Source organism: Limanda limanda, chromosome 5 (genome assembly GCF_963576545.1).
Source record: "Limanda limanda chromosome 5, fLimLim1.1, whole genome shotgun sequence".
NCBI classification, from domain to species: Eukaryota; Metazoa; Chordata; class Actinopteri; order Pleuronectiformes; family Pleuronectidae; genus Limanda; species Limanda limanda.
The window spans coordinates 8,068,712-8,095,635 of NC_083640.1; the positions used below are offsets into that span (position 1 = coordinate 8,068,712).

Here is a 26,924-nt window from a genome sequence, read left to right on the forward strand (position 1 = left end):
GTTAGCGTGTAAAAGTTGACTAATTACAGTGGCACTTAACACAGAGTGTAACAAATGGGAGTGTAATGAGTTTGGGACGACGTGTCTCTCCCAGGATATTCAACCAATGCCTTTAGAAAGCAGCGCTGGGACGCGGGACGTAGACACAGCTACTCTGCACAAACACAACATTCCAATTAGCTTGCTAAAGCAAAGTTATCCACATTGTCTGGCTATGAGCAAAGACACACACTTGTACAACAGAAGCGCGTACGATGGCAAAGAGCATTGTCATCCCGGGCCGTGCGAACCGTTGGTCAGGTGGTCCGAGCCAACAAGACAACCAGGGCTGAACCATGTCTGAGGATCATGGAGGTCACCAGCCGTGCAAATCGGTTTTAAACGGTGTGTGTGTGTGTGTGTGTGTGTGAGACAGGTGAGGGACAGAAGAAGTTGGGGGACGTCTCTAAATAGTCCAGGATGGGATAGTTTGGGGATTCAGTTTCAACATACATTTTTTCCAGATTCCTACGTTTGATTAGAGGGTGTAAACATTTTCATTTATAAGATTAAGATTAAGATACATTTTTTTGTCCCAAACACATGCACAGACATGCACAAGCACACTCATGCAAGGAGAGAAATTTAACCTCTGCTTTTAACCTATCTGGTGCAGGACACACAGAGCAGATTATTCAATAAATAATTGTCATGATGCAGAGACGTCCCAAAATGTACGTAAGCTTTGGTCCTACAAATTTCAACACTGTTTGAAACACTAGGTGGTGTTTTTATGTCATTTTTTTTATAAATGTGGAAATAAATGTGATATTAAAACCAGTATTCATGTTTTTCATCAAATAACAGCAGCATATTTTAGAGTTTACTGCTCAGAAAAAAAACACATGTAAGTGCAGTAGGACAGGAGAACAACTAGAGGAGCAGGGGATATATGAAATGTCACCACGTGAATGATCACTGAATGGCATTTATTTAATGTTATCAGGAGAAAGACATTGTTTATTCATCAAACCAGTCAACTTTGGTCAATTAGCAACTTTTAACATTTTTGAGAATGCACATATGACAATGACAACAAAAGTTTTATGGTCTGTACGAAATAAATAGCAACATTGCTCATTTACAGCTTGGCTGAAGAAAACAAAAACAAAAAGGGTTAATCTTCATATTAAAAAAAAGCATACAGATGAGTTGTGATACTCATGAACTCACTAATTGCTCAACAAAAAAAAAATGCTCTCCTTTTTAAATAAAGCTTTTCAGTTTTTAATATGTACCTTCAAGAGCCTGTTATAGTTAAATAAATAGAATGCTTTCCATTTTTAACATGCACATCCAATTTGCCTGGGGAAAGTATTTACACTTCACTGATCCTACTTTGTCCACCAAATGATCCTCCTTTTTTTTCCTCTCTCGCTCCTAACAACTCTTTCTCACCAGACTCTCATACTTACACAAATGTACAGTCACTCTTGCAGACATGCTGCACCTATTTACTATTAACACAATATCTAAACCTATTGAAAGTGATCAAAATGCTAACGGTGAACACGGGAATCCATGTAGTGTAGAGAAGAAACAGTCCAGACATCACCACATCTTAACCGGAGGAGGGGGCTTGCAAAAAGTTGTAGTTTACAATTGATCATGCACTTTATAAATTCACTGTTATTTGGGTTGAGAGTGTGTAATCAGTGGCTTCAATATCTACTTATTTTTCCTTAAGTGAACAAAGAAAAGAGCAACACATCTCCTGTGACAGATATACTCAATCCGGCCAAATCATCTCTAACAATATTTAAGTTTTCCCCAGGAATCTGCTGGTCTGTCCTACAACAAGTGGTTTTACAGGAAGCTTCCGCACAAAAAACCAGGTCTTCTGTGGTGTCCGTGTTTGCGTAGAAACTCCTGGGCCAACGCCCTTCAGATCGAGACGGGCAGTTTATTCTGTGCTGATGTTTTCTTTTCTTTTTTTCAACTTCTCCGCTTCTCTATTTCATGATGCAAAGTAAGAGTTCTGCATGGAGTAGAGGCGGTCGATGGGGTTCCCCACGCGGGCCTGCATGGAGTTGACTTCCGACGACGCCATGAAGCAGTCGCTGAGGCTGGTTAGGGACGTGTCGCTGTCTATGTCATGGAACGCGGAGTCGTTTCCTGCGGAGAGACGGTGCGGAGAAAAAAAGCGTCAGGATCCGGTGGCAGAGGCGTCATTAAAAACACAACAACAGCAAGAAAAAGAAAAAAACACCACAACAATCACCCCACTCTGACCGTGAAATCAACGCAATCTTGTATTTAAGATTTACAGCAGCGTTGGGAAATCATAATTACTAATAGTCACTTTGAGAAACCGCTGTTGTGTGTCATCACAATTGTGAGAACTGTTTAGTTCGATATCATCAAAGCTCACTTTTTGCTGCCCTCCCTGGGACAATTGCGGTCTGTGAGGGAGCATGTAAACAAGGGGCATCCTCCTAAAAGATCTGGTTAATAGCAACTGTTTACGCCTTTCATAAAACCTCAACATGTTATTTCTCTAGAGGGAATAGTTAACTTTATTACACTCTGGATCTTAATGATAGTGTTGCACAAAATGGGGACAGTGTTTGGAGACATATCTTTTAATGCCTTGCCAATATTGTTCTTTTCCCCAAACCGAAGGAGAGTGATGAGACCAGGGACTCGGGTTGTTACAACCGAGGAAGAACTAAATGGAGGCAAATTATAAGGAAGTTATGAACTTCAGGAAATGGTCCCTCTGGGGCTTGTTGAGGACATCACTCTGAAATATGTTATTCCAGTTACATCCTGTGGACCAACACTTGATTGACTGATTTCTCCCTCTAAGTGTTAGCATTTTAATTCTTCCCTGTATCACACAGAAATCTGAGACCAGTTATTTTCCCATTCTGATTCATTAGCTCACAGAACCCTCAATCATTTCTGGGACCGCACTTCATCTGCAGCGAGAAAAAAATGGTCGGTAACGGGGGCATGTCTCCGAGCTGGAGGCGGAGAGAGTTAAAACCATATTAAACAGATTTGAAAATGGACTTCAAAACCCAGCAGCTTATTGGAAGGCTTGTGTTATCTCATGTGGGAGGAGAATCTGTTCGTACGTCTCCGCGCGCGGCTTAAATCAGGAGAGGGGGGCGGGGGGGGCGCCGTGGCCTGAACACATGTCCCACACTGGGGAGCTATGAGGTTGATCAAGGGACAGGCATGTGTGTGTGTGTGTGTGTGTGTGTGTGTTTCCAGAGCCGGAGTGGGTATTTTGGGGAGGGGGATGAATGGCTGGAGGGGCTGGGAGTCAGTGGATGCTCACCATATGGGTTCATGTGGTCCCCGGGCATCTGTGGGGGGGTGAGCCCCTGTTGGAAGGGGTCCGTGCTGTAGCCGTTCTGATCCATGGCGACCAGCTGCTGCTGTGGCGGAGCCAGCGGTGTGAAGGAGTTCATCATCCCCTCCATCCGATTGGACATCACCTCTGTGGAGCAATGGGAACAAACCATTAGAGAAAATGTGATAAGAGGAAAGGTGGAGCCGCACAGAGGGAAACCAGGGATGAGGAGGGTGGAGATGTGTTTTCTGTCTGTTTTTTAATACCTGGGGTTTTTTACAAGCTCACCTGACTCTGAGTGACAGGTTTGCAGAACAAAAAAAAGTGCAATACTGGTAAAAATAAAGGGAGGAACAGCGACAGTAAAGGAGATCACTTCCCTGGCAGTATTACCATGGAAACCTACAGTAGTCTTTCCTGTGGCTTCTCCCATAATTCCCTTCACAAACACAGCTTTTGGCTAACTGACTGCTGAGATGGACACAAAGCTCTTGTGGCTTCATGACTTGGAGCCCATCCCCCTGCTCTTTCCTCTGCGGGCGGCTTTGTGAGATGACGTCTGTCGTTCATTTTGTTTGGCTCCGAAGAGAACGTCCCACTTTCTGTGACGCGGCCTGCTCTTGTTTATACAGCGACCTGTTTGTAATCTGTTATTCTGGGTAGTTACTGAATACACAGGAGAGGAAGCTCATGTTTCCTGATTCAGTGGTATACGTGTTTGTTCAGTCATCACCCGATAGAAGCGTCAAACATTTCAAACAATACATTGCTATGATACAAACACCGAAACTTGGACACCATCACCAGACCAGTTTATGTCATATCAAAAAATCTTTATCAAGCTATTTGTGTCTCGTGTTTTTGCAGAATTAGATTAGTTTAGATTAGATCTACTCCTTCTCTCTCATTGAAAAAACAGAATCAATGAATATATTTCCTTTTAAAATGGACAATGATGGCTGACTTGTCATTGTAATGTCACAAAATCATGTCGCCACATAAACTAAATATAATTTTCATGATATCATCTCTACATGTATGTTAAAATATGTTTTGCTGTAAATCGTATACATTCCACAAGCATTGATATACATATATAACAGATACAATTGATTTGACTCCAGTGTTTTGTTGTGTTCTGCTCATTAAGAACTAACTGTCTACTTTCCTCAGTCTTTAAACTGGAAAGAAATAATGACCTGACATTTATCGTGATAATTATCAATATGAACATTTCATATGAACTGATATGAACATTTTAATTGTTATAACAGTTTTAGCCGTATCCCCCAGTCTTGGTTTTCAGTGGCCAAAAATCCGTACATGCATCACTCTGCATGGTGAAACGTGAACATCCAGGGGAATGAGAAATAAGCAAAAACGCATATTTAAGTGAAAGGGGGCTTTCTATTTCTAAAAATGTAAATGTTAGATACATTAAATATGCAGCCAAAAACATTTCCCAGAGAAAGGAGCCCTGAGCCAGAGGGCCTCCATTGTGTCTGCAGGGTATGAGCACTATCGTACCTTGGCCAAGTCTCTGAGAATTCTGTTGTTCTTGTTGTTGCTGCTGTCTCCTGGCCAACTTCTTCATCTGAAACGAAAGGAAGGAGTCAAAGTTGTGAGGAACTCCCAAAACTAACATGCAGTCTTTAATTTAAAAAGGATGCTCCTCGCCGTTCACCCTGGAATGAACCGCGTAAAGTCTGTATCTCAGTGCACTTCATTATCAAGTATCAAAGGTTTTCACAAGATAATAATCAGAAAAGGGGGCGGGGGCGCAGACATTTGATGCAAGAGCGAGCTAGAGTTGCAACTCCTCGCTCGTTTTTTTTAATGCATTTGTGAAAAAGGAATGCAGTGATAAATTTAACACAAATACTTGTGGTGATTTATTAGCTGGACTCTTAAGATGGAATAAGGCTGTTGAAGGTGGACACACGAGTCTGATTTCATCCTGCGAGTTCACTGCTCTCACCTTGGCTCTCTGGTTCTGAAACCACACCTGGACCACCCGAACGCTGAGTCCTGTCTCCGCGGCCAGCGTCTCCCTCACCTGGACACATGGACACAAGGGATATCCAGGGTTACACAAGAAAACACACACGTCACACACCCTGAGCTGCTTTCTCCTCTTAACCAGGCCACGTTGCCTGTTTGATTTCCGTGGAACGTTGAATGAAAGCAGCACAGCGGTCTGTTTGGAACTCTGGATTGTTGCCTGTTCAAAGCTTTGCAGCGGGTGCAGCGGTCGCACGGAGGCCGTCCTCCTCTATCTCAGTATGATGTTTGGTGCAGGCGGGCTGCGTTACACCAGCCTGTCTCGGGCTAACACAGAACAGAAAGCTGCTCGCCACTTCAAAGCTGGCCTCTGAGGTGGGGGAGATTTTTTTTAATTTGAGAATTTTATTTGTAGAACTACTGTAGGGCTCGTGGTCGGCATCTAAACCTCCATGTGTTCATTACTCCAAACACAAACCAGAGTTTTTCTCGACTGTCTCCCTCTTACCTTTCTGCAGGGTTTGGAGGACACCTCGAAGGAGGCCTTGAAGGCCCGTCTCTGCTGAGTGGTCAGGATGGTGCGTGGTCTCTTGGGCCTCCTGGGATCCTTCCCATCATCCCCCTTGCCCTGGCCTCCGATCCCTTTCTCCGGCTTGATGTCCAGCTCCTCGTCGTCACTTTTCTCTGTGGAGAGAGTCATGTTTTCAGTATCATCAGCACAGGCTTGAACTGACTACACCCTTTTAGCCACTGACAGCCTGCAGACAAATACGTTTTCGCTCTTCCCTGCTCCGGGAGATTCACACACCACAAGTGCATAATCAAAGGAGACACATGTGTTTTTGATACTTTCTTATCAATTTATTACAAAAGGAAAAGGCCACATGTACGATTTGACTTACAGAAGTCTACGGCTCTACGAGGAAATATGCACATTTGTCACTGAGCTGAACACTGCGTCACTTGTAATTTATTGCTCTCAGCTTTGTCTGATTTACACCAAATCAATCTCTGATAAGAACACTACAACATGAACAAGGCAACACAAGTCCATATGAGAAATACATCTCCTGTGACACGGCAAGAAAAGCCTCTTTTTGCTCCGTTTTAGATTTCAAAATAATGACAAAATATATGGATTGTTAGATTTCTAGAAGCAGCAACAGGATATTACAGTTCCAGGTAGTAACAGTGGTTTAAACTTCATGTTTCTAACCTACAATGTGCCATGAAAACTAAATAATAACTTGTATTTATTAGATTTTTTTTTAGATTAGAAAATGACAAAACATCCAACACTCTCCCAGATTGAGAGATCAATTTGTCAATATTTTGTAAAGATCATTAATATGTTTGTATTGGAAAACAATGTGAAACCTCTATTTATGTTTACTTCTATTTTTAAAATGAATTGTTGTCACTGAAGAAAAAACAAAAAAAATGATGTAGAGCGTGAAATATGCTGCGGCAAAATTCTGCAGTGAATTTAAATAACACTTGCAACAAAGGCCTTTGTTAAGCTTTGTTAACATAACGTGGAAATTAAATCAAAGAATAAAAAAACATGATGTATCACTCTGTGTGAAAACAACTGTCTCCAAATCAGAAGCAGCAGTGCCGCTAATGAAGCTTAATGACGTTGGAGTCTGCTGGCTGTGAGAAGAGGCGTCCGCATGATGGCTCAGTGTCTCCTGTCATCTGGTTCTGATATGTATCGACATTTCTCCGCTGAAAAACCTACATTTCAGCTGCTGCATACCGAGGTTAACCTCTGTTCATGTCAACATTTTCCCCAACTTGAATTTGGAGACGTGCACAAAGGACATGCCGGCGCAATACACTGGGACACGACCGATTGTGGAAGAGGCAGAGCAAATATTCCCACAAGTTGACAAAAGTTGACACAGGCACAGATGTATTTGACAAATTCCCCCGCTTTTGTGCACGTCCAAATGTGAGCCAGATGGTCGTGAACAGTGAGGCTTGGCGAGAAGCCTCATTGTGTGTGGAGGCTATGGGCGAGGAACACTAGAGCTGATAAGAGTGGAGGCGCAGGCTTTTCTGTAGAAAGGCCCCAAATCCCTCTGTCACTCACCATGATACAGTGATTTAATTCTTTCCAGAACCAGATCCTGCCCACGCATGGAAAGCCATTAATACGGGGCGGCTTGGCTTCGTCCTGTTTCCACTTCCTACTGTATCATAAACCTACGCTCCCCACTTGAATGAGAATGCTACAAAATCAACCATTGAAAAGCTGCAGATGGAGCCGTGTTAGATGTTTTTACTGCTGGTGCCGCATGAACAATCTCACATGCCTGGCAACTAGTTTAAGGCCAAATTAACTCAGTATTTGTAGCGTCTTTTATAGTTGATAATATAGTGTTTCAACAAGTGAGATCCAGCTTAGGATCCTCATGGTAGGATGTGTATGTTGGCGACGGCTGTGATGGAACAGAGCATACAGAATACAACACCCCGGTGCCACACGATGGTCGCACCACGGTGCCGCTCTCACTCGGGTGCGAGAGGGTGCAGAGGGCTCACCTGAGTCTGAGTCATCGGGGCTGACCGAGCTGAGCAAGTCCTTCTCCCTCTCGTAGTCGATCTTGCACAGCAGCTGACCCTCCTTCAGGACAAACTCGTCGCCCTTCCGCAGCTGGCGGTCGCACACGCAGCAGCAGAAGCAGTTGAGGTGGTAGACGCACTCCAGGGCGCGCATCACAAACTCCGTGGGGGCGATCTTCTCCAGGCAGCCGCTGCACTTAGTCGCAAACAACCTGCGGAGACAAAGGAGACACAACAGACGGTTGGAGGTGTGTTGATGAAAGTCCCTCAACTTGTCTTATAAATAAATAAATAAATTGAATTCTCTCCAAATGTAAGGTGTCTGTCATATCAGTCAACCAATGCGTAGATGAAGGGACCTCTCTCTTCTTCCAGTTAAGTAGGATCAGTTTTTTTGCTGTTATAAGGCAGAAGGTGCTTTTGTGCACTGTTTAGCTTCCTTAGCCCCTCAGATGTGTCCAGAATTATTAAGATAAGATGTGGATTGAGTTGAATCCCCAAAATCAACGAAAAGAAATCAAATATTTTATGCCAATAGTTCTGAAGTTTGGGGCAGAGAGCGAAACTATGAGATAGCGTACCCTCCATGGTGTCACATTTCTCACACAAAGGAGAGACTTCGGGAAATATTTTATGCAGCTTCGTTTTGGAGTAGTGAAGTCTGTGCACTATTTTTAATTGTATCAAACAGTGTTGGGCGTTTATAGAACATTCATGGATGTGCTCCAAACTGACGTGTCTAGTCTTGATGACCAATCAAAGGGCCACAGTTTTGCCATTCATCTATTCACACACAAATTCATGTAGAATCTACGTGCATCACTCATTCTCTATTACACTTCAGGATCTTGCTCAAGGACAATTGGGAGTTCTTCCAAAAGACAGCGATTAGGGTTCTTACAATAACTCACAAATATAAACGTATCACATGCATTCTTGCCTCATTGCACTGGCTACTTGCTTCTAAGTCACTGAACGGCCTTTCCCATCCTTATCTACAGCAGAGCTCCTCATCCCTTTCTCTCTGCTTGTACACTTTGCGATCTGATAACCAGCTGTTACCCTCGGTAACCAGGGCAGGACTTGAGATGGTGGAATAACCTCCCTTTGTCAGACAAGCTGCAGCAGTGTCCTCTTTTCAAACCCTTTTAAAATACATTTCTAGAAAATGGCTTTCAAGTAAATGTTTTATCCATCCTCTCTTAACTTGTTTAACTTGTAACAAGTAGTAACACATTTTAAGAAGTAGTTTAAAATTTGTTATCACATAATTTATTTTCTGCTTTAATTTTTTTAAAAGTGATCTATAAATATAGTATATTATTATTATTATTATGATGAGTAGAAGTAGTACACAAAACGATCAATGCATAAGAAATGATAAATATTAATTAATAATAATTAAACTGTATTTTAACCGTTATCATGATCTTATATTTGTCACTTGTTGCCACACTGGTTGCTGTTCAGCAGGAGTTACACAGTTTCACTTTAAGTGTTTTTTGTGATCATGGAGGCTTTTTGACTAAGACTCATGTGGACTGGCTGATCCGGTCAGAGCTGAGGATGGGACTTGTCTGGCAGAAGCTCTTCTGTTAAAGATTCTCGGCTGGACCCCTGAAAAAAGGAGCTGGATCATGTTTTAGTGCAGCGACCAATCCCTGTTCATCCCAATCAAACCTTCACTGCCAATTTACACATTTCTTTCATAACCACGACACTTATTTGCATCAGATACCATATCAGAGACCATGAATCATTGCTGACTACGTACTGGGCAGCACTGGAGTCTAGTTCATATCTCATCTTACTGTCTAATATTATGCCTCTGTGCTGCAACACTGCCTCGATCACCATATCCTAGACAACACCTCCATCTTCCTTGATATCCTTTCAGGAAGATGTTTGCATTGTTTTATTGGCGACTGAGAGGCATTTAATTCATCCTCCGTTGTTCCGTAGAAGCCACATTAAATGCAGCAAGAAGGCCGGGAGTGTGGTTGATCTTGTCCAGCCCTAAAGCTGGATTTATTAGCGGCCTCTTTGTTTGCCCTGGTCTGGAAGACAGCTGGCAACCGCCTATCTATTTGTGGTGAACATCTATTTCATTGTGCGAGGCAGGGAGGCAGCGAGAGGAGCAATTGACATCATGTGCTGGTCCGGGACAGGGATGAGCGATAGTGATGAATATAATGTGTAAATATGAGAGGAGGGAGACCAAAGGAAGGTTTTGTTATGGTAATGCTGTTATAGGTGCTGATTGAGTGGTGATACTGCGGCGTGTGTGCATTCACACATGCAAGTGCACGTGTATGAGCAGCTGTATGCACGCTGGAAACAAGATAGTGTGGTTTTACTCGTCTGCACAGCCTTCTGAACATAATTACTGCTCATCAGAGGAGCATCGGCAAGGCAGAAATTTATGTTATCTAAATGACATCTCATAGAATTGATAAGTTTCTTTGACTAATATCATTCATTGTAATGAAAATCCCAGCCTGTATCTGGATCAGAACACGGCAGCTACAGCATCTTATTTTACTTTGAACCATCATGAAGCAGCAAAACAACAGAGATATCAGAATTAGCCCTCTCCGGGGTTCATGAAGTACTTTAATCTTTCATTTATTACAATAAGAGGCAAGAGGATTATTAGTCAACTATGGAAAAACCTGGATAATCCCCTTAAAAGACATTTTGCAATGTGTCTCAAACAAATGACTTGCCAACCTGGATGTAAAAATCCAAGTTTGGTCACCGAAAAATAAAAGACACAAGCAACACAACACTAAAATTCCTGCAAAGATAAACTGAATATTCCGGGACTTGTTTCCGGTTTTTAGAAGGATTAGCGTGTTACATGCTGGGATCAGGGAGAAGAGGTGATGAATCTGTCAAGACAAGTTCCCAGCTCTAACTCGAATGTTTAGCTAATGATCGGCGGCTTAGGCAAAGAAAGAGAGCAAGAAAAAGTTGAGGAAATTACTTGTTAGCAGGGTTTTGATATGTCCAGGCCTCTGCATTCACCTACGACCGCTCTTTTAAATCTTCTCATCTAGATGAAAACATTCTCATTCAGCCCTCTTTCCTTTCTTCTTTCTTCTCTCCGAGTCTAATCTTGTAAGCCATTATTTTTCTATTTCCCCTCTCTGTCACTTTGCATTATTTTTGCTGCTGTAATTCCTATTCGTCCCTTCTGGAATCTTCCTGTCCTGCTTTGTCCTCGGGTCTAATCCGGACTTTCTGCCTGTTTTCAGTCCCCGGTCCCCATTCTCAGCGGGGTTCAGATGGAATAGCCATGCGTGACGCCCCTTCTATGGCAACCACACCTCCACAGGAAGGCAACGGCGACTTTTCGGATGGGCAGAGAAGGCCTTTGAGAAGCTGGCAGCAGAAGTAAATCCCTCTCTAAGGAACAAGGAGAATTAGCAGGGAGCAGTGGACTAGGGATTTAACCCTACCCCTCTCCTTTGAAAGGCGCAGTCAGTCCCACTCCTGCGGCTCGCCACAATCAAACAGAGAAGGAGTGGGGAGGTGGCAGTGGGGAAAGGAGAACACAAACTCCCTGAATGACACAAGCAGTGGATTGTGGAGGAGCCTAATCCCACTTTAATACCTTTCCAAGTTCAGCGCCTAAAGAATGCTCTTTAAAACAACACCACTGTGTGAGCAGTGAAGGTTGACCAGGGGGAGGCACGCCATTCAGCCTCCCCAACATTACCTGATTAGTGGTTTGAGGACCAGGCCTGTGGGCCGGCACGCCAACAGGAGACAGAAGGAGAAGATGTAAATGATGATTTTATATATAGAAAAACAAATGGACAGGGGCTGCTGATAACATTAGCTGAAGAGGAGGTTTCGCAGCTTTCTGTGAGGCTCCACCGGGATATTAAAAGATATCAAAGAAGCTGTCGCCGTGTCTGGGATCGGACTTTAAGTGGTTTAGGGCGATCGTTCTCCGCTTTCTGCCTCTACTTGATCCCAGTGACCGTCGCACTAAGACCTGTATCCGCCTCAAATCCACTTTCTGGACGTTCAGCTGCTCCGGTAACACGACTCCCGGTGTCGCAGAGGCAGAGCCGATCAGCGCCTTAAAGCTCGCTTGTTTATAAAAGACACCACAAAGAGGACCACCAGCACGCCAACGCCGCGTCCCCGGCTCTCGCTCTCCCCTCCTCCCACACCTGCGTGCACAGATCAAGTGATGAGACCCTCCTGTGTGGATCAATGGCCGCATCTCAAGCGGAGGGAACTGTCAATATTTACCCAGGCCTCCCCACAACTGGACTCATAAATGAGAAAAAAGAGCCCTTCTCAGCACATCCCTCTCCCACAGGAATCATTACGTCCTTCGTTTTAATCCTGTGTCCACATACCTGTAATCCCCTGTCTGTCCTTTTCTTTCGTTATCTATGGTTGTCTCTCCATCCCCGAGACAGATTATCACACTGCTGAGGCTTGTAACGCTACGAGCTGTGTTTTGAGCAAATGCAAGAAAGAAAAACAACAAAGAGCACGATGAAAAAGACAGAAGCCAACAGAGACCGACAGTTATTCGTCTGATGAACACTTCAGCCGGGCCAAGTGCAGCTAAGAGACTTCTCCCTCTCCGCTGCTCTTCTTCTTCTTCTTCTTCCCCTCCTTTTTCCAGGCACTTTGGAGAACTATGAACTCTCCCTTTGAACAGATTATAGGCAACTTAAAGTGTGACAACATCTTAAGCTCTCACCACATGTTGCCAATGATTTCCCTTCTACAGACATTACATTTAATGCTTCTGCCGCAGTGATAAGCATCAAGAGGACTGGGTGGGATAAAAGAAACCGGGAGGAATAAGAGGGGACGGGGGGGGGGGGGGGGGGAAGGGGAAAGGGGGAGCGAGAGCGTAGAGCTGCTTATGTGTCTTGATAATCATGCTACGTTTAGCAACACGTGCAACGGTCTCACCTACTCCCCTTTTGCTATTGAACAACACTTGGAGAAATACCATAACAATTTGGGGAAAGAATAGCCGGGGCTATTATGTCACCGCACCCCATCAAAGACAGAGGGGATGAGGATTATCCAGGCAGCAGCTGTAAGCCATTACTTTGAAGATGGGCTCTCGTGTTTGGGCAGGAAACCTGTGGCCATGCCAATCATTGCTGAGGTGAGAGATGAGGCCTGGGAGGCAGGTCAGACCAGGGCCTCCGGGGCAGGATGAAGGGCACGTGGAGCAATCGGTCAACTGTGCACGCTCCATATTTCCAGGCTCTTTTTTTTCTACCGGCTTTATCTTGGATACAAAACGTGGGATCAAACCAGACATGATACGATTTCTTCCTTTCAGATCAGATGTGAGAGATAAGGTTCATTTCTGACATTGGGAAAATGAGCCCTCCACTGAAAGTTAGGTGAGAAGATTGACACCACTTTCATATCTGTTGTCTAAATGTAGCCTTAGCTTAGCTTAGCAGAAATATTCTGGTTTATGATCACTTCTAAAACTCCATCTTGATCATCTTTGGTAAAAAATTAAACAATTAAAAATAACATGAATTCAGGTTGCTTATTAACACTGTAAATGCTGTTGATGTGTAATATTTATAGATTTGCTACGTGCCCTTTATAAGTCTTATGACCCCTAAATGAAGATTGAAATAAATATTTGTGTTGATGAGAAACAGGTCAATTCTCAGTTTTACCATAACTGTCTTCTCATTCAACTCATGGTATTAAAGCATCCGGAGGAGGTTATATTTGCACCCATGTCCATTTGTTTGGTGGTTTGTAAAAAAAGATAAAAAAATAATAACAACTGGATTGAATTTAGGATGACGTGTGGATCAGGGAAGAATCTATTTGTACAGATCCGGATCAGGGACATTTTTTGTCATGGATCTCTATGAAAAAAATCAAAAAATCCCACATCACATATTTAGGTAACTGATATCTGTGTGTGTAAAATTTGGTGCAGCTTGATTGGATTTAGGTCGACTGCTGGGCCTTGGTGGCAGTATGCGCTCCACTGAGTCCCACTCTTTTTCACTTATTGTACATCTGAAAGAAATGTTAAATGCCTGTATTTAATGAACCGCTAATTTTCAGGTGGATTCTTGTTCTGTTTGTCGTCTGGAATGACAACAAACGGATCTGTCTCCCGGACGCAGCAGCGGTCTCCACACTGAGCCGCAGCCACTTCTCAGCGAGTCACCGGTCACGCCTCAGTATGTGAAAATTGGCTCTTAGCAACGGTATCAAGAGCTTTGGTCAAAGAGGAAAACATTTGATGCCCAGATGTTTTCCGCTGCACATGAACGAAGGCGAACCTTTTCAACTTCGTCTCAACATCATGAAAATTGCTTTGTTATGTTTGGTCCTGTTGTCCTTTAACTGCAGCAGACACTACATGTTGACCACAACGGCCTATAAATAGCAACCTGAATTCAGCCATTACCAGTGGTTGATTGCTTGCAGAGGGAAAAGTAAACTTGCGCTTTAACACAATTCATTTGCATATTTAAACCGATCCAGCAAAGGTGTAACCTCCTCCATTCTTCCTCTTTGAAAATGGGGTTAAAGCAAACTTCAGTCTGCTGTAGTAGTAAAGTAAAAAAAAAAAGTGGTAGTGATAACACTGTGTTCATAAATGATCTCAGTAGCTGACCTTGTTTCATAGGATCAGCATTTCTCTTTTGGAGCATAGATTCATAGAGAGTAATGAAGCCAAATAAAAAGTGCCATCCTTCTGCTCCCAAGGGCCAGCTCCAGTCAGCTCTAAAAGCTGCTTAATCACCATCTCGTGCTTACTGCATTAGCATAATAATGGCCTTTAAATTGAGGCTCTTTGTTTTTTAATTAAACTCCCAGCAGGTAAAAGTAAAACACATTAACAGGAGATGTGTACACCACTAATGGCCCAAAGGTGCCTTCTTCATCACACAGCTCTGGCCACAGGGTTCTTCTTGCTCCCCGTGCTGAGGCGCAGCAGCGGCTGCCTGCGAGCTCACAGGGGAGGGAGGGAGACGAGCTGATTGCACTTGGCATAGCGAAGATAATAGCAGGGACGTGTTCGATGTGTCGGTGTATGCATATGCACCTGCCCTACATCTCAGAGGGAGCACACTTAGTAAAAGCTGCTGAGCAGAGCTATAGCGAGCGCGTAAAAAGATGGTGGTTACAGTTCGTCTGCAGCAAAGTGCTTCCAGGATCATCTATCCCACACGTCTGCTATTGTGAAAACAAATATGGCCACTTCATTTCTACGGCAGCGTGAGCTCCTATGTGCTGGAATGTGCAGCAGCTCCTCAGACGAGTCCCCAGCCAGACAGACAGATCTGTGCATAACGCTATACGGCACAGCTGCACAGCTGCACAAAGAAATCCTAACCCTTAAGTCGTTTTACAAATGATCTCATTCCACGGATTGTGTGATTCACAGATTGCTCAACAATTCAAATACAGTTCAAAACAAAACGTGGCGTAGTAACCGAGTGCAAGAGTCTGAAAACATGCAAATAATGTGCATGTATCTTTTTTTTTATTATTATTTTACCAGTCTGTCTTGAAGCTGTGTTTCTCATGGCCAGTATTTTATTCAGGGGGATTGAATTATAAAAAAAACACATAATGCTAAATACAGTCAATACGGCATGTTCCTACAAAGCTCTAGGAGCGGTATGCAGAGAATGATCTTGCAGCATCAAGCGACCCGCTGCTTCTCCTCCTTCACATGTATCTGCTAATGAGTCACTGGGAAAACAGCATGGAAATAATCCTCCCCAGCCACACAGGTAGAACAAAGCTCATGGAGTGAAAAGGACAGTGTATTGGGCAGCAGAAGAGGCTAAGCACACAGCTAAATACAAGAGTAAGCAGGCAGGCACACACGATGCTGTTTGGACAGCTGCTGTTCCTGAGTATGTAAAATGAGTGCAACATTGCATTTAGGCTCAGTTTTGCGAGCTCAGAACAAACAATACGGTTGCATACGCTGCACAACAACATCAGTGAGGAAATATTGTAAAGTTGTTGTGCTGTTTTTTCCCATTTGGGCTTTTTTCCTGCATATTTTTTACCTGTCCCCAAAGCCGCGTTGATCCTTGAACAAATAAATTAGGGGGTTTGTGAATTACGAGGCGTTTATAAAGTGCTTTTCTCGGCACCAGTTTGTAAGGACGATCACTGCTGGAGACGTGACGTGTTTACAAAGAGGCGGCCCGTGAAAAAAAGCAAACAACCGAGGCCCGGACAGAACCAATTAATATCAAACACAGGCACACATTTTATACACATATTTTTTATAATTCTATGAGTATCTGTTTGTCCGCCCCTTCCAGGCTAATCTGTGTGAGGAGGAGCAGAGCTCACTATTAAGGGCTCGGCCTCGCTCGATGAGCCACTGCGAGTGATTGCCGCCTCTGAAAGAGAGAAGGGGGAAGCAGAGAGAGTGATGGCTACAATAAGTGTAATGGCTATCACATGTTATAGAGCTATGGCCGGCTGTAGCTAGCCACAGATACATGCTTTTCTTTTGTTATTTTTCTGATTAGAGAGGTTGATTCGGGAGTTAGAAAACCTCGTGGTTATCACCATTTTTGGAGAAATAAAAAAAGCCCATGATCTAATTCCCATAGTCAAATAATAATTTCTAGTTGTAAAAGATTAAAATCTGGAAGTAAAAAGAAGCTTTTGTCCACGAGCACACGGATATTTTCTTTGTTGTGAGAAAATAAATGGACTCATCTTCGTCAGATTCAGCGCTGGAATGGTTAAAAAACAACATTTGGATTGGAGGGCTTTATAATTACTATTGACCCAGAGGTTCTGGGTCTAAGAAATAAAACAAACAGTAATATGAGGTGTTCTAAAGCACAAGTCTGCAAATATGCAAAGACAGGGTCTGGTGGAGAGAGCATCATGCTTTGGCTTCTTTTCTCCGCTCCTAATCTGTGGGCCTACACAATATTAAGACGGCTTTGGAGCCACTTGTGACCCAGCTGTGCACTAATGAAAAATTCCACAGCTCTGTGCAGGGGCCAATGGAGCTTGACCCCCTTCCACCCTGAACCAAGCAATGTCCATCTTGAGGAGTTTACCAGGCCTGAAAGATACTGGATTAATAGATAGAAAAGGAGAAAGAGAGACAATCTGTGAACGACTGGAGAAATAAAAGGCACTTGTGTGTTTCCCCCCTCTCCCTTCTTCTCTTCCTCCAATCTTTGGTACATCGGTGTGAAGTAAAGTGTTTGCCCAGGTTTTAATGGGCAGAGATGATCTGCACATCATTGTGATGTGGGGCAGGTTGCATGGGGGGCACCCTGTTTACTTAACAGAGATTCAGTCTAAGCCCAAAATTAGTTTGGAGGGAGAGAATGTGAGGGAACCAGGAATTAGACGTTGTTCACATGATCTTGGGTTCGTGTGTTTGTGATCCTGCTGCCCTTGATTCTCTGTCCTCACCGAGACAAAAGTCAGGCGCTATAGAAGCAGATATCAAAAAGAACGCCAGGCGCGACGAAAAGTCCACAGACTGGATGAGGATACAGCTACAGTACGCAATTATAAAGTAATGTGCACCATGTTAACTACTCAGATATGTCAATAAGCAGGGGTGGCTTTTATAAGGATGTATATGTTTTGGTCTAGTCCGTCTTTCATTATCTCATCCCTTTTTTTGTTCTTTGCATTTATTTATCCAAACCAAAACACCCACATCAGCCGCCCACTCATCTGCTGCAGTTGCTAACACTCAGCCACACAGATACATAACCACGCAGATAACATCTAGGAAAATAGCAAAGAAACGCATAGGAAAATAGACAAGAAGTGGAATGAAAAATGGTGCCTTTTTTTTTCAGGAAAAATGGACGTCACGATATTCATCCTGGTTTCTCTGGGACATTTCTGATCTTAATTAGATTTCGAAACCCAGAAGATGGCGGCGACGGAGAGACTGTGGTGGGACACATCACTCAAGCAGGATCGATAGCAGGAATTTCACCTCGCGCAAACTTAACCGTAAACACTCATCAGATAATAGTCGTCTCTAGAGCGGCATCCAAATCATCGATGCTTTGAAATTGCCACACACTGTAAAAGAGGACTCCACCTATATTACGCTTGAGGGGAATAGATAGCAGATCTAAATGAAGGGGTGGACGAGCAGGGGGGGGGGGAGGAGGTGGGAGAAAATGAAAAAAGGGAGAGCAAATAAAACAAAAATAAACATTGTTATTGAAAAGGCAGGATGCTTTAAGACCCGGGGGCCAGGGATTAACATTCAGATTAGCATTCAAATAATATATTTGAATTTCTGATCAGCAATCCTCTTCAAAGAGCTAAATCCCAAGATTAGCAGGTGTTATGCTAAAAAGCTGTGTTTCTTGTCGGGAATGTCGCTACACTGGCCAAACAAATATGTCTTTGAGTGTGAAGGGCTGGCATGGATGTATGGCTGTAACCATGGCGACTGGCTGGTAGTTAGGAGCCTTGGAGAGGAGCGCAGTGTTGGAATGTGTCAAACAGACAGAGGGGCGCACATCCACCGCAGAGCAAACCAAAAACCTGCTGTTTCACTAAAGACCATCAGCGACATTATTGAGACCACCTACAAATACCAGGGGGGTCGAGAGGGACAGGAAGGTCATTTGGAGCCTTCATTATTATGTTCTTTTTTTATTCATTCTTTCTTGGTTTGATTTAAGAGTGTCTGAGTGAGGGAGTCAAACATAAAAGTGGTGAATTTATATTGGAGGAAGAAGAAGAAAAAAAAGATCTATAGCTCTAGTAAAAGAGTCACACTGTGTTCAACAAAATGCCAAGAGCTCCACATTTTATCTACCACGGATTTTCTTAGTGAACTTTAAATGCAGAGAAATAGAGACTGAAATATTTGTAAAATATTGGATGTAACATTCAGATATACCAGCACACATATGAGAGAGGTTATTAAAAGTGTCTCACAGTTTCAATGCCGTAGTATATTTCGGTTAAATATCAGACACTAATTTATGCTTCAATTATTACACAAATTCCTTTTCTTTTGTATATTCACATAAATTCACAGATGCGATAATTGTTATATGTGTATGAAGCTAAAGATGCTTTTTTACTAATAATAATTGGGAAATACAAAAAATATGAGGTCATAAAAAAAGCTGCATTGTTTTAAACAAACAGTATAAAAAACTTAGCTCCACCAAAAATGCCTCTAATTATCATATAATATAATATGAAATAGTATAACACTCCCTGGTGCTATATTTTTGATTTAGGAGTTTTTCAATAAATTTAGCTTAAAATACTAACATTTACTTTTGTCTTATTTCTTATATCTGAAATATGTAGCCTTTAAAATAACACCTGCAGTCCATAATATTTGTGTTGATAATTACATTATTGTTGTCTAAGACATACATTCCTCACTAGGTACAAATAAGTCTAAAAGAACAATAATTGAATTGTCTGGACTTGCTGCAACCTGTGTTGTGTATGTGCATGTTTGTGTGTTTAATCTTGAAAGGGAAATTCTCTCTCCATCGTAGCAGCTAATGTTACTGTGAAACTATGTTGTTCACGTCTTAAAGTATTCAAGCATGAACTTTGCCCCAGGAGGTCTGGCAGAGAGTTGGTCTGATGCCTTTTTCGGATTGTTCTCTCTCTCTCTCTCTCTCTCTCTCCTCTCCTCTGTCTTTCCCACACACCCACACAGAGACACACACAAACCGAACGTTTGTCTGTCATGTGGTTGGCGGAGTGTAAAATCTCATCTCTCCAGCTGGATGAGAACAGGTTCGACAAAATTCCCTTTTCTCCACGTGGAGCCTTGAAGGCACAGAGAGTAGAATGGTGATGCATGGCACGGCACGTCTCTCCGCAAACCAGCCGACAGTGGATCTGCATGGCCCTGCGGCGAGAACCTCCAGTCAGCTCAGCGGTGTTGCCACAGCCCTTTAGTGACTGCTTTATGACCCCTGGAAGAACACTGACAGGGTTTGTTTTCTCTCTTCCCTTCAGCTCAGGACTCAATACATTGACACTGTGATGCACTGCAGTCTGCAGAGATACAGGTGCCTCTACTCAAACGGCTCATGCATACAAGGGCCCGGTTAAACCGCCTCCCGTGAATCCTCAGGAGACCGTGATGGGGCAGCAGCTGTAGTTATGCATATTTGGTTGTGAACACTGGTGCCCCTGGTGCCCCTGCCACTCATTGTTGCACATGACTGGGCCGATATGGATCCTTATTTGTCTTCAGCTGCGATGACAATGTGTGCCGCCACAGTGACACCCGTGGTCAGCCCTCTCAGCGGAGGAAAAAGGTTTGTATTCACCCACCAATTTTACACTCTCTTTAGGGCCAGGAGAGTCTTTGTTTGCCGGGGAGCAGCCCATTCTCTCTGGCTGTCTGGAAAAAGCAGCTGTTTCTATATAATGCTGCTGCAGCACTTTATGCTGCAGAATGATAAATGAAGAGGAAGAGAGGCAGAGCATGAGGTGCAGCTGAAGCACACACACACGCAGAAACAATGGCAGCGGAGGGTCGGTGCACTACATGGATCGGATCTCTACGCCTCTCTCTCTCTCTCAGCCCCTGCCTCTCTGTTGCTTGCACACACACACACAAATGCATACTCTCTCTCTCTCTGCAGGTTAGACTCCTGGAGCTCACCCATAGCTGGAGGTTATGTGAGCGTGTCGAAGCGGGGTGGGGTGGGGTGGGGGTTAGGGGGGGTCTAAACAGACTGACATGTCCCACCAGTCCCGGCGCAGACCCCAGGGGAATGAGAGGTTTGCGGTGTCTGTCCCACCCGGGGACCTGTCGCTCCTCTGTCCTCGGGGCAGTCATCTTCCTCTCCACCACCGACCTAATGACAGAGCGCCCCGAGGCCTCATCACTCCACCCCCCCCCCCCCCCTCAACCTCCTCTCTCTCCCCGTTGTCCTACCCAGGTGTCTGTCAGAGGGGTGTCTGCTCCGCGACTGGTGTAGCTGTCCACATAAAGCCAACCCCCCTCCTCCCCTCCCCCCCCCCCCGAGCCTCCTCCTCCTCCATGGCCCGGGGCTCAGTCTTTCATTTTGAAGTGGCGCAGGCCGGCTCTGCACCAGCCTGGGCCCTCAGCCTGCAGCCTGCTCCATTGTTTGGCCTCAGAGAAAGACTATTATTTCAACTCAATTTACTGTGAGTAAACACTGAGTGATAAGGCCCCCTGTCCTATCCCTCACACACACACATGCTGGTCTGATCCCTCCCTCCCTGACCGTGGGCTGTAATATACACTGCCAACAAATCACTGCTCTCCGCCCGTTGCTATCACCGGCTTTAGAGTGGAGCTCACTAATTCACTTTCCAACACAGATCGGAGGACAGGCCTCATGTGTTTCAGAATATGGCTCCGGCACCGAGCGGCATTTAAAAGGGGCTTGTGGCCCTATGGTGGAGTGTTATAAATTTTAAAGAAGAGCTGCCTAACATCTTTACCCGACCATTCACATGCTAAAGCGGCAATAATCGGGTATAAATATTCAACGGTTTAAACAGATAAACACTGCTGCGACAGTTTATTAACGTAAAGAATTTTAATCACTTTTGGCATCGGGAATATCAAAAGACAAGAGCGGGGTTATAAATGGATTGTCGCCTCAGATCAGTCGAGGTCAGAATAATCAAGATGGTCGTGTTTTGTCTCCTGCACAATAGATGCCGAGTGACTCACAGCTGCAGCGATGAGGCCAAGTGACCAAGGACACGACTGCAGGAGGAATTATTAACACACAAATATGATGCCTTGTTTTATTTGTCATTGTTTGGCCACAGGAAAGCCCTCGATTCCTCTTCTGTGTGAAGAACCGTACTATGTCTTAATTATACAGAATTATCAGCCGCCTTTAAATAGCAGTCGTTTGCACTGTCTCCGCCTTACGTGGTTAACATAATTATTTGGGCGCCTACTTCATCTTGGGCAGAAAGAGGCTGACACAGTAGCACAAACTAATGTGATAAAAGCTTAGCATATCACGGCTTGATTCTGGGATTTTAAAGGTAAGTGTTTATGACAAGGTAATAATGCCTCATGCAAAAGGCTGGCCTGTAAATTGGTTAGTTAGGGCATGATGGATGAGGGGGAGCCTAACCTTATTTCCAATAGAGCCTCTTGATTTCTAGAGCTGAGGATAATGAATTTGATTTAATTAGACCATCCCTCATCTAATTAAGAGTGGGAGAAATCTGACCCTGTGTGTAGTCTTAAAACAGACAGATCTTTGAACCATATGGACACATCTAAACAAAGATCGCAAATTAACTAGTTTGGAAGAAAGGAGCACTTCAATAAAGAGGCACCGCGATAGCCACCATCCCCGGTTATCGAACCCATGCTTCATGAAATAAGCAGCGGAAATGTAATCAATTAAAAAAAAAATGATTATTGTGTGAAATAAAAACAAACTCTCAGCCCGGATGAGGAGATGAGAAGATGGGACGAGGGATTAGGCAACAGCTATAAAGGTCCAATTAAAGTAGTGATTCATCATCAGATTATTAACGAAGCTTACGAGTGTCCTCTGTAGTATTAGTAATGGGCTGCTTGGCCTATCTCCCCCTTAAACCCTATGGGTAGACCTGCTCCTTACACTGCCAGGGTAATCTCTTTAAAGGCCAAGGAGCTCCAGCCTCCAGGTCCCCGAAGACGCCCTTTGCGCTTCTCCCACCACCTGCGATACTCGGTGCTCCACCTCACAGGCTTGACAACTCTCATTATGGCTCCAACTTTTCTAAGCTTTCGCCTTGGAGGAAAAAACGGGGAGAGAAAAGCTCTCCCAACTTGATCATTGTGACAGCCCCGGGTGTTGTATTTTGTCATCCTCTGACTAACTGGATGTTCTCGCAAGAGCCAGGAAATCAGCTTCGTCCGGGTCCAGATATCCAAAGCCAGTTTCTGATTCGCTGAAGGCTCTGATGATGTCTGTGGCAATGGGTGAATGAAATACCTCAAATCAGCCATTATTACTGCATATGCTAGAGAGCCTTACAATACTTATCATTGACGGTCCATCTCCTAGTGGCCCCTTGTAAGCCCACAATACACATCCCCATAGATGCTTAGGTAGCCAACACACTGCAGATCCAATTACCTGTAATACACACTTCAGTTTATCTCACTCCCAGTCATTATCTAAATTGCCGACATATTATTAGGGTACCTGCTTGAGAAGTGTGTGTGCTTCTCTTTGTCTCCTAATAGGGCCCAAAGGGAGTGTTGTTTTGTACGCATCCCTCTGCAGGCTGCAAGGGAATGGGCTTTTATAACCGTTTTCCAAAACAGAGGTGTGTGTGTGTGTGGGAAGCACGGAAAACACTTCACCATTATGCGCCAAACACAAAGGCATATGTCATGACATGGTGAGTGGTAGAATCAGGAGATTAATTATGTGATTGTAGAGTGAGGAGTCAATGTGGTCCCTCATTACATTACCCCTGATCTCCAGAGGAACCCAATTGACTTCCGAGGCACACAGGCTCCTCCGAGGAAGAGCCCCACTGATTGAGAACTGTGACAACTATTAACGGTTGATTTTGCACCGCCTCAGTGCTTCTCGAGGTGTAATTGTAATTGCACCACCGAGGTTAAACGCGTGTTTTTATGGTTTGTTACCACCTATAGGCATTTAATGTTTGTATCCCTAGACTCAAAACTATGGTTTCCAGTGAAATCCAGGGTTTCAAGTGAACTCGGAAAAAAGGAAATTCTTGAAAAACCATGGATAATCATGGTGCAATTTATTTGAAATGAAGCTGCTTTTTAAAAGCAGTTGAGTGCGTTGCTTTTGACCGCCAAAATTCCTCTTAAGATCACAGATATTAAGAAAAAATAATACTCAAGCAGAGAACCTCAAGACTGTGATCATCGGAGTGCAGCAGACTGTTTTGGCATTGCAGCTTTACAGTTTGTGGAAAAACTCTATCGTTGCTCAACAGTCACTTTTCTTTGTTTGATGCTTTCACTTATTTAATGAGCCGAACGTCACCAAGACTGTCACCGGGCCGCAAAGGGAGAACCGGAGGCCAATCGCACCGCTCATCATTCAAATCGTGTCCGTGCAAGCGAGATGTACTCCTGACACTGGCCGCTCCTCCGAGGGCCGTATATGCAATTGCTGAATAGCTGCAGCTGGAAATGTCTCATCCATAGGGACACTCGCAAGCAATAACACGTCGTATGAGAGACAGACAGCTAGATTGAATAGAGAGACAGCTAGACAGGCAGAGATCAAGTCCAATCCCGCTCCCATCATCTGGCTGCACGCTCGCAGGTCAGGCTTAGCTAATCTAATTCCTGGGCTTTCCCACAAAAAAAGCCAAGTGCCACTCAGGAGAAGTGCCAGCGAAAAGAGAGAGGGAGAGGAGAGGGGTTTGGGAAGTGGACGAGGAGTGGGCTGGTGGTGGTGGTGGCGGCGGAGGAGGAGGTGGTGGTGGTGGTGGTGGGCTTGAATAATTATAAATCAGAGGAGCTTAACCTTCTGGGGAGTTAATTTGAAGAGCACTGGGGACAGGGGAGTGGGACTCTTTATTTCCCTGGGGTGCCCCTAATGCCATTGTGAGGGAATGGAGAGATCAAGACACGCGGCAATATCGTGTCTGTTAGCGACCATATGACGAGCTGACCCCGAGAGCCGCCTTCACAACCACACCTGCCGTCATCAGGGCTAATTTGTTAAACATATCAATAGCGCTCGGCTGGTCCTTTCTCCGCCCACACCGGACCATTGATTCAGCCGAGCCGCTGAGTGACAACCCCCGACCCCCCTCGGCTTCAAACCCCACCCGCCCAACCCTCCGCCAACAGACACATCGGATTTACGGCCCTGGTTTTATCTTCAAGAAATGTACAAGACGAAGAAAAAAAAAAAGAGTTGGATGATAATTAAAGCAAAAAATCAATCAATCAATTTTATATGTGTTGGCACCGTGGCAACAATTTCATGTCAATCTACAAATTTATTACACCTACTAAAAGCCTATTTACACACATAACATTGCTTCGCCTCCACCAGCCAGCCCACATGCACAGTGAAGCAGGGAGAGACACGTACAGGAGGACGGTGGGGGGGGGAGACAAAGAGGGGATAGAGACGCAAAAGCGAGGGTTAGATAAATCACAGCATGCACCGAAATGATACTTTGCAGCCCCTTGGTTCTGTGAGCGCCATGAGGTGGAATTCTTTTATTTGGACCGGGGGCCTCTGTCTCTGGGCTCTCACCGGGAGAGTCTCCTGTCATGTTGCAGCATGGCGGCTGAGGGATTGGCTGGCTGGCAGAAAGAGTCTGTTGTGTGGCTGTGGCAGCGGCGGCGGCGGCAGCGGCAGCAGCAGCAGCAGCAGCCTATGGCAGCACAGACCTCCACATCTGGATCCAGTTTGCTGAGAGCACACTCAGACAGGCTCGACTCTGCCAAGGGGGAATCTCAGCCCTTTGATTCCTACTCCCATGGCCCGCTCTAATTGTCATCCCTCATTACTTAGTCAAAGGTGGAGGGATGAATCATAAACTATTACAGAGAAATGACATTTCCTGCTCAGGAGAGAAATCCTCCTCAGTCTCATCCCAGGCTGATAAGGACGATGGATTTTTTTTACACACGGCCGTCCGGACTGCAACCATCTCTCCTCTCTGCTGGTGTAATTAAGATGTAGCTGAGAGGGTCTGTGATCTTGTGAAACCGCAAACGACGCGAGAGGGGAGGGGCGAAGGTCGCAGCCGCTCCGATGACAGTCGACAATTAGAGAGGGGATCCCGGCTGTCAGTAACGTCTTCACAAAATAATAAGCCCACGCTCAAACCAGGCTTTAACGGTAGCAACTGCAGGAATTGCTGAAAATGAAAGCAACATGCTTTTGTTTTTTCGTTGTATATGGAAAGTACATATTGCAACGATACAGCGGGTCTCATAATTTATAGCTAATAGAGACAGAATTATAGCAGAGTTTAATGTGTGCGGAGCATCTACTGAGGCTTTTTAAGCTCTATCTCACTGTAAATAATCGGATCTGCAACAGGATAATTGTATTGCTTTTCTGTTATCAACTCCTCAAACGTACCCCTGCCGCAACTTCCAGCTATCAGCTCAGGCCTCTCGTTCAAATCCACCTCCACAAATTAATCAGCGTGCTTCGAATCGCATAAATTCCTGCAATTTATTTGAACATCATTTGGAGAAGCACCGGAGCAATTCTGTTGATTGATCAAAGAATAATCTTGAGCAAAAGCCCGAAAAAAATAGCAGTCGTTAGACGAATAATAAGAAAACGTTTCGAGAAAAAAATTCTGTGTAAGATGTCAACTGCATCAGATCAAAGAGGAATCAATGTGATACAATAACTATGTAATAAAGCAGCAGCCGAGCTGATGATGAGAGCGGTAATGACAGCGATGTGTCTACGCACAGCACGGGGCCAAGTGAGAACAGGTTCTGTTGATCTAAAGTAGATCACAGGCTGAGCTACAATACCTTCTCTCCCTTTGATATTTCCTCTTGTTTGTTTTGGAAACTCGAAGGTGTTTGAGTGTGTCCTGTGTTCCAGTGCGAGATGTGCCCTGCTCATTACCCCAGAAGTGGAATGCGTTCGCTGCTTTCTACGACACATGACAGCATCCGTCATTCAGCGGCACAGAACTACGCTGATGACAGATCACTCAATCCTTTTTAAGTGTAATTTTACTTTTACCTGGAACAGAGAGGGGGCCCGTCGGTGCGTTGTCGACCGCGATCAGGCTTCAGCATCCTGTACTGACTTACTGTACATTTGCGGGAATACCAAACGGCTCAGGAAGATGTGTATCAGCGGCGTCTCCCTTACACTGCTTTGACTCGTCTTTTTTTATAGTGGTCATCATTCACTCACCACCGGCTAGATGAGCCATTTTTTCCCCCGACCCAATGCTAAGCCTACCATCAGATTAGGCAGTCTCTGATTACAGCGCTAATTGTGCACGTCCACTTAAGAAGCTGACAGCTTGGCGAATGAGGAGGCTTGCA

At 44.4% G+C, this 26,924-nt stretch overlaps 1 protein-coding gene across 1 annotated transcript in view; it reads right to left on the reverse strand.

The window, feature by feature from the left end:
- Positions 1-1,247: 1,247 nt before the first annotated feature.
- The window catches only part of lmx1bb (LIM homeobox transcription factor 1, beta b), a 44,825-nt gene continuing 19,148 nt past the window's right edge, over positions 1,248-26,924 (reverse strand). Inside the window, exons 3-8 of the mRNA XM_061072023.1 lie at positions 7,889-8,121; positions 5,850-6,025; positions 5,319-5,396; positions 4,868-4,934; positions 3,326-3,487; positions 1,248-2,154 (exon numbers count right to left, since the gene is read on the reverse strand). Coding sequence (XP_060928006.1) covers positions 1,997-2,154; positions 3,326-3,487; positions 4,868-4,934; positions 5,319-5,396; positions 5,850-6,025; positions 7,889-8,121 — 874 coding nt within the window. The 3' untranslated portion in view covers positions 1,248-1,996. The remainder of the gene's footprint in view (positions 2,155-3,325; positions 3,488-4,867; positions 4,935-5,318; positions 5,397-5,849; positions 6,026-7,888; positions 8,122-26,924) is intronic.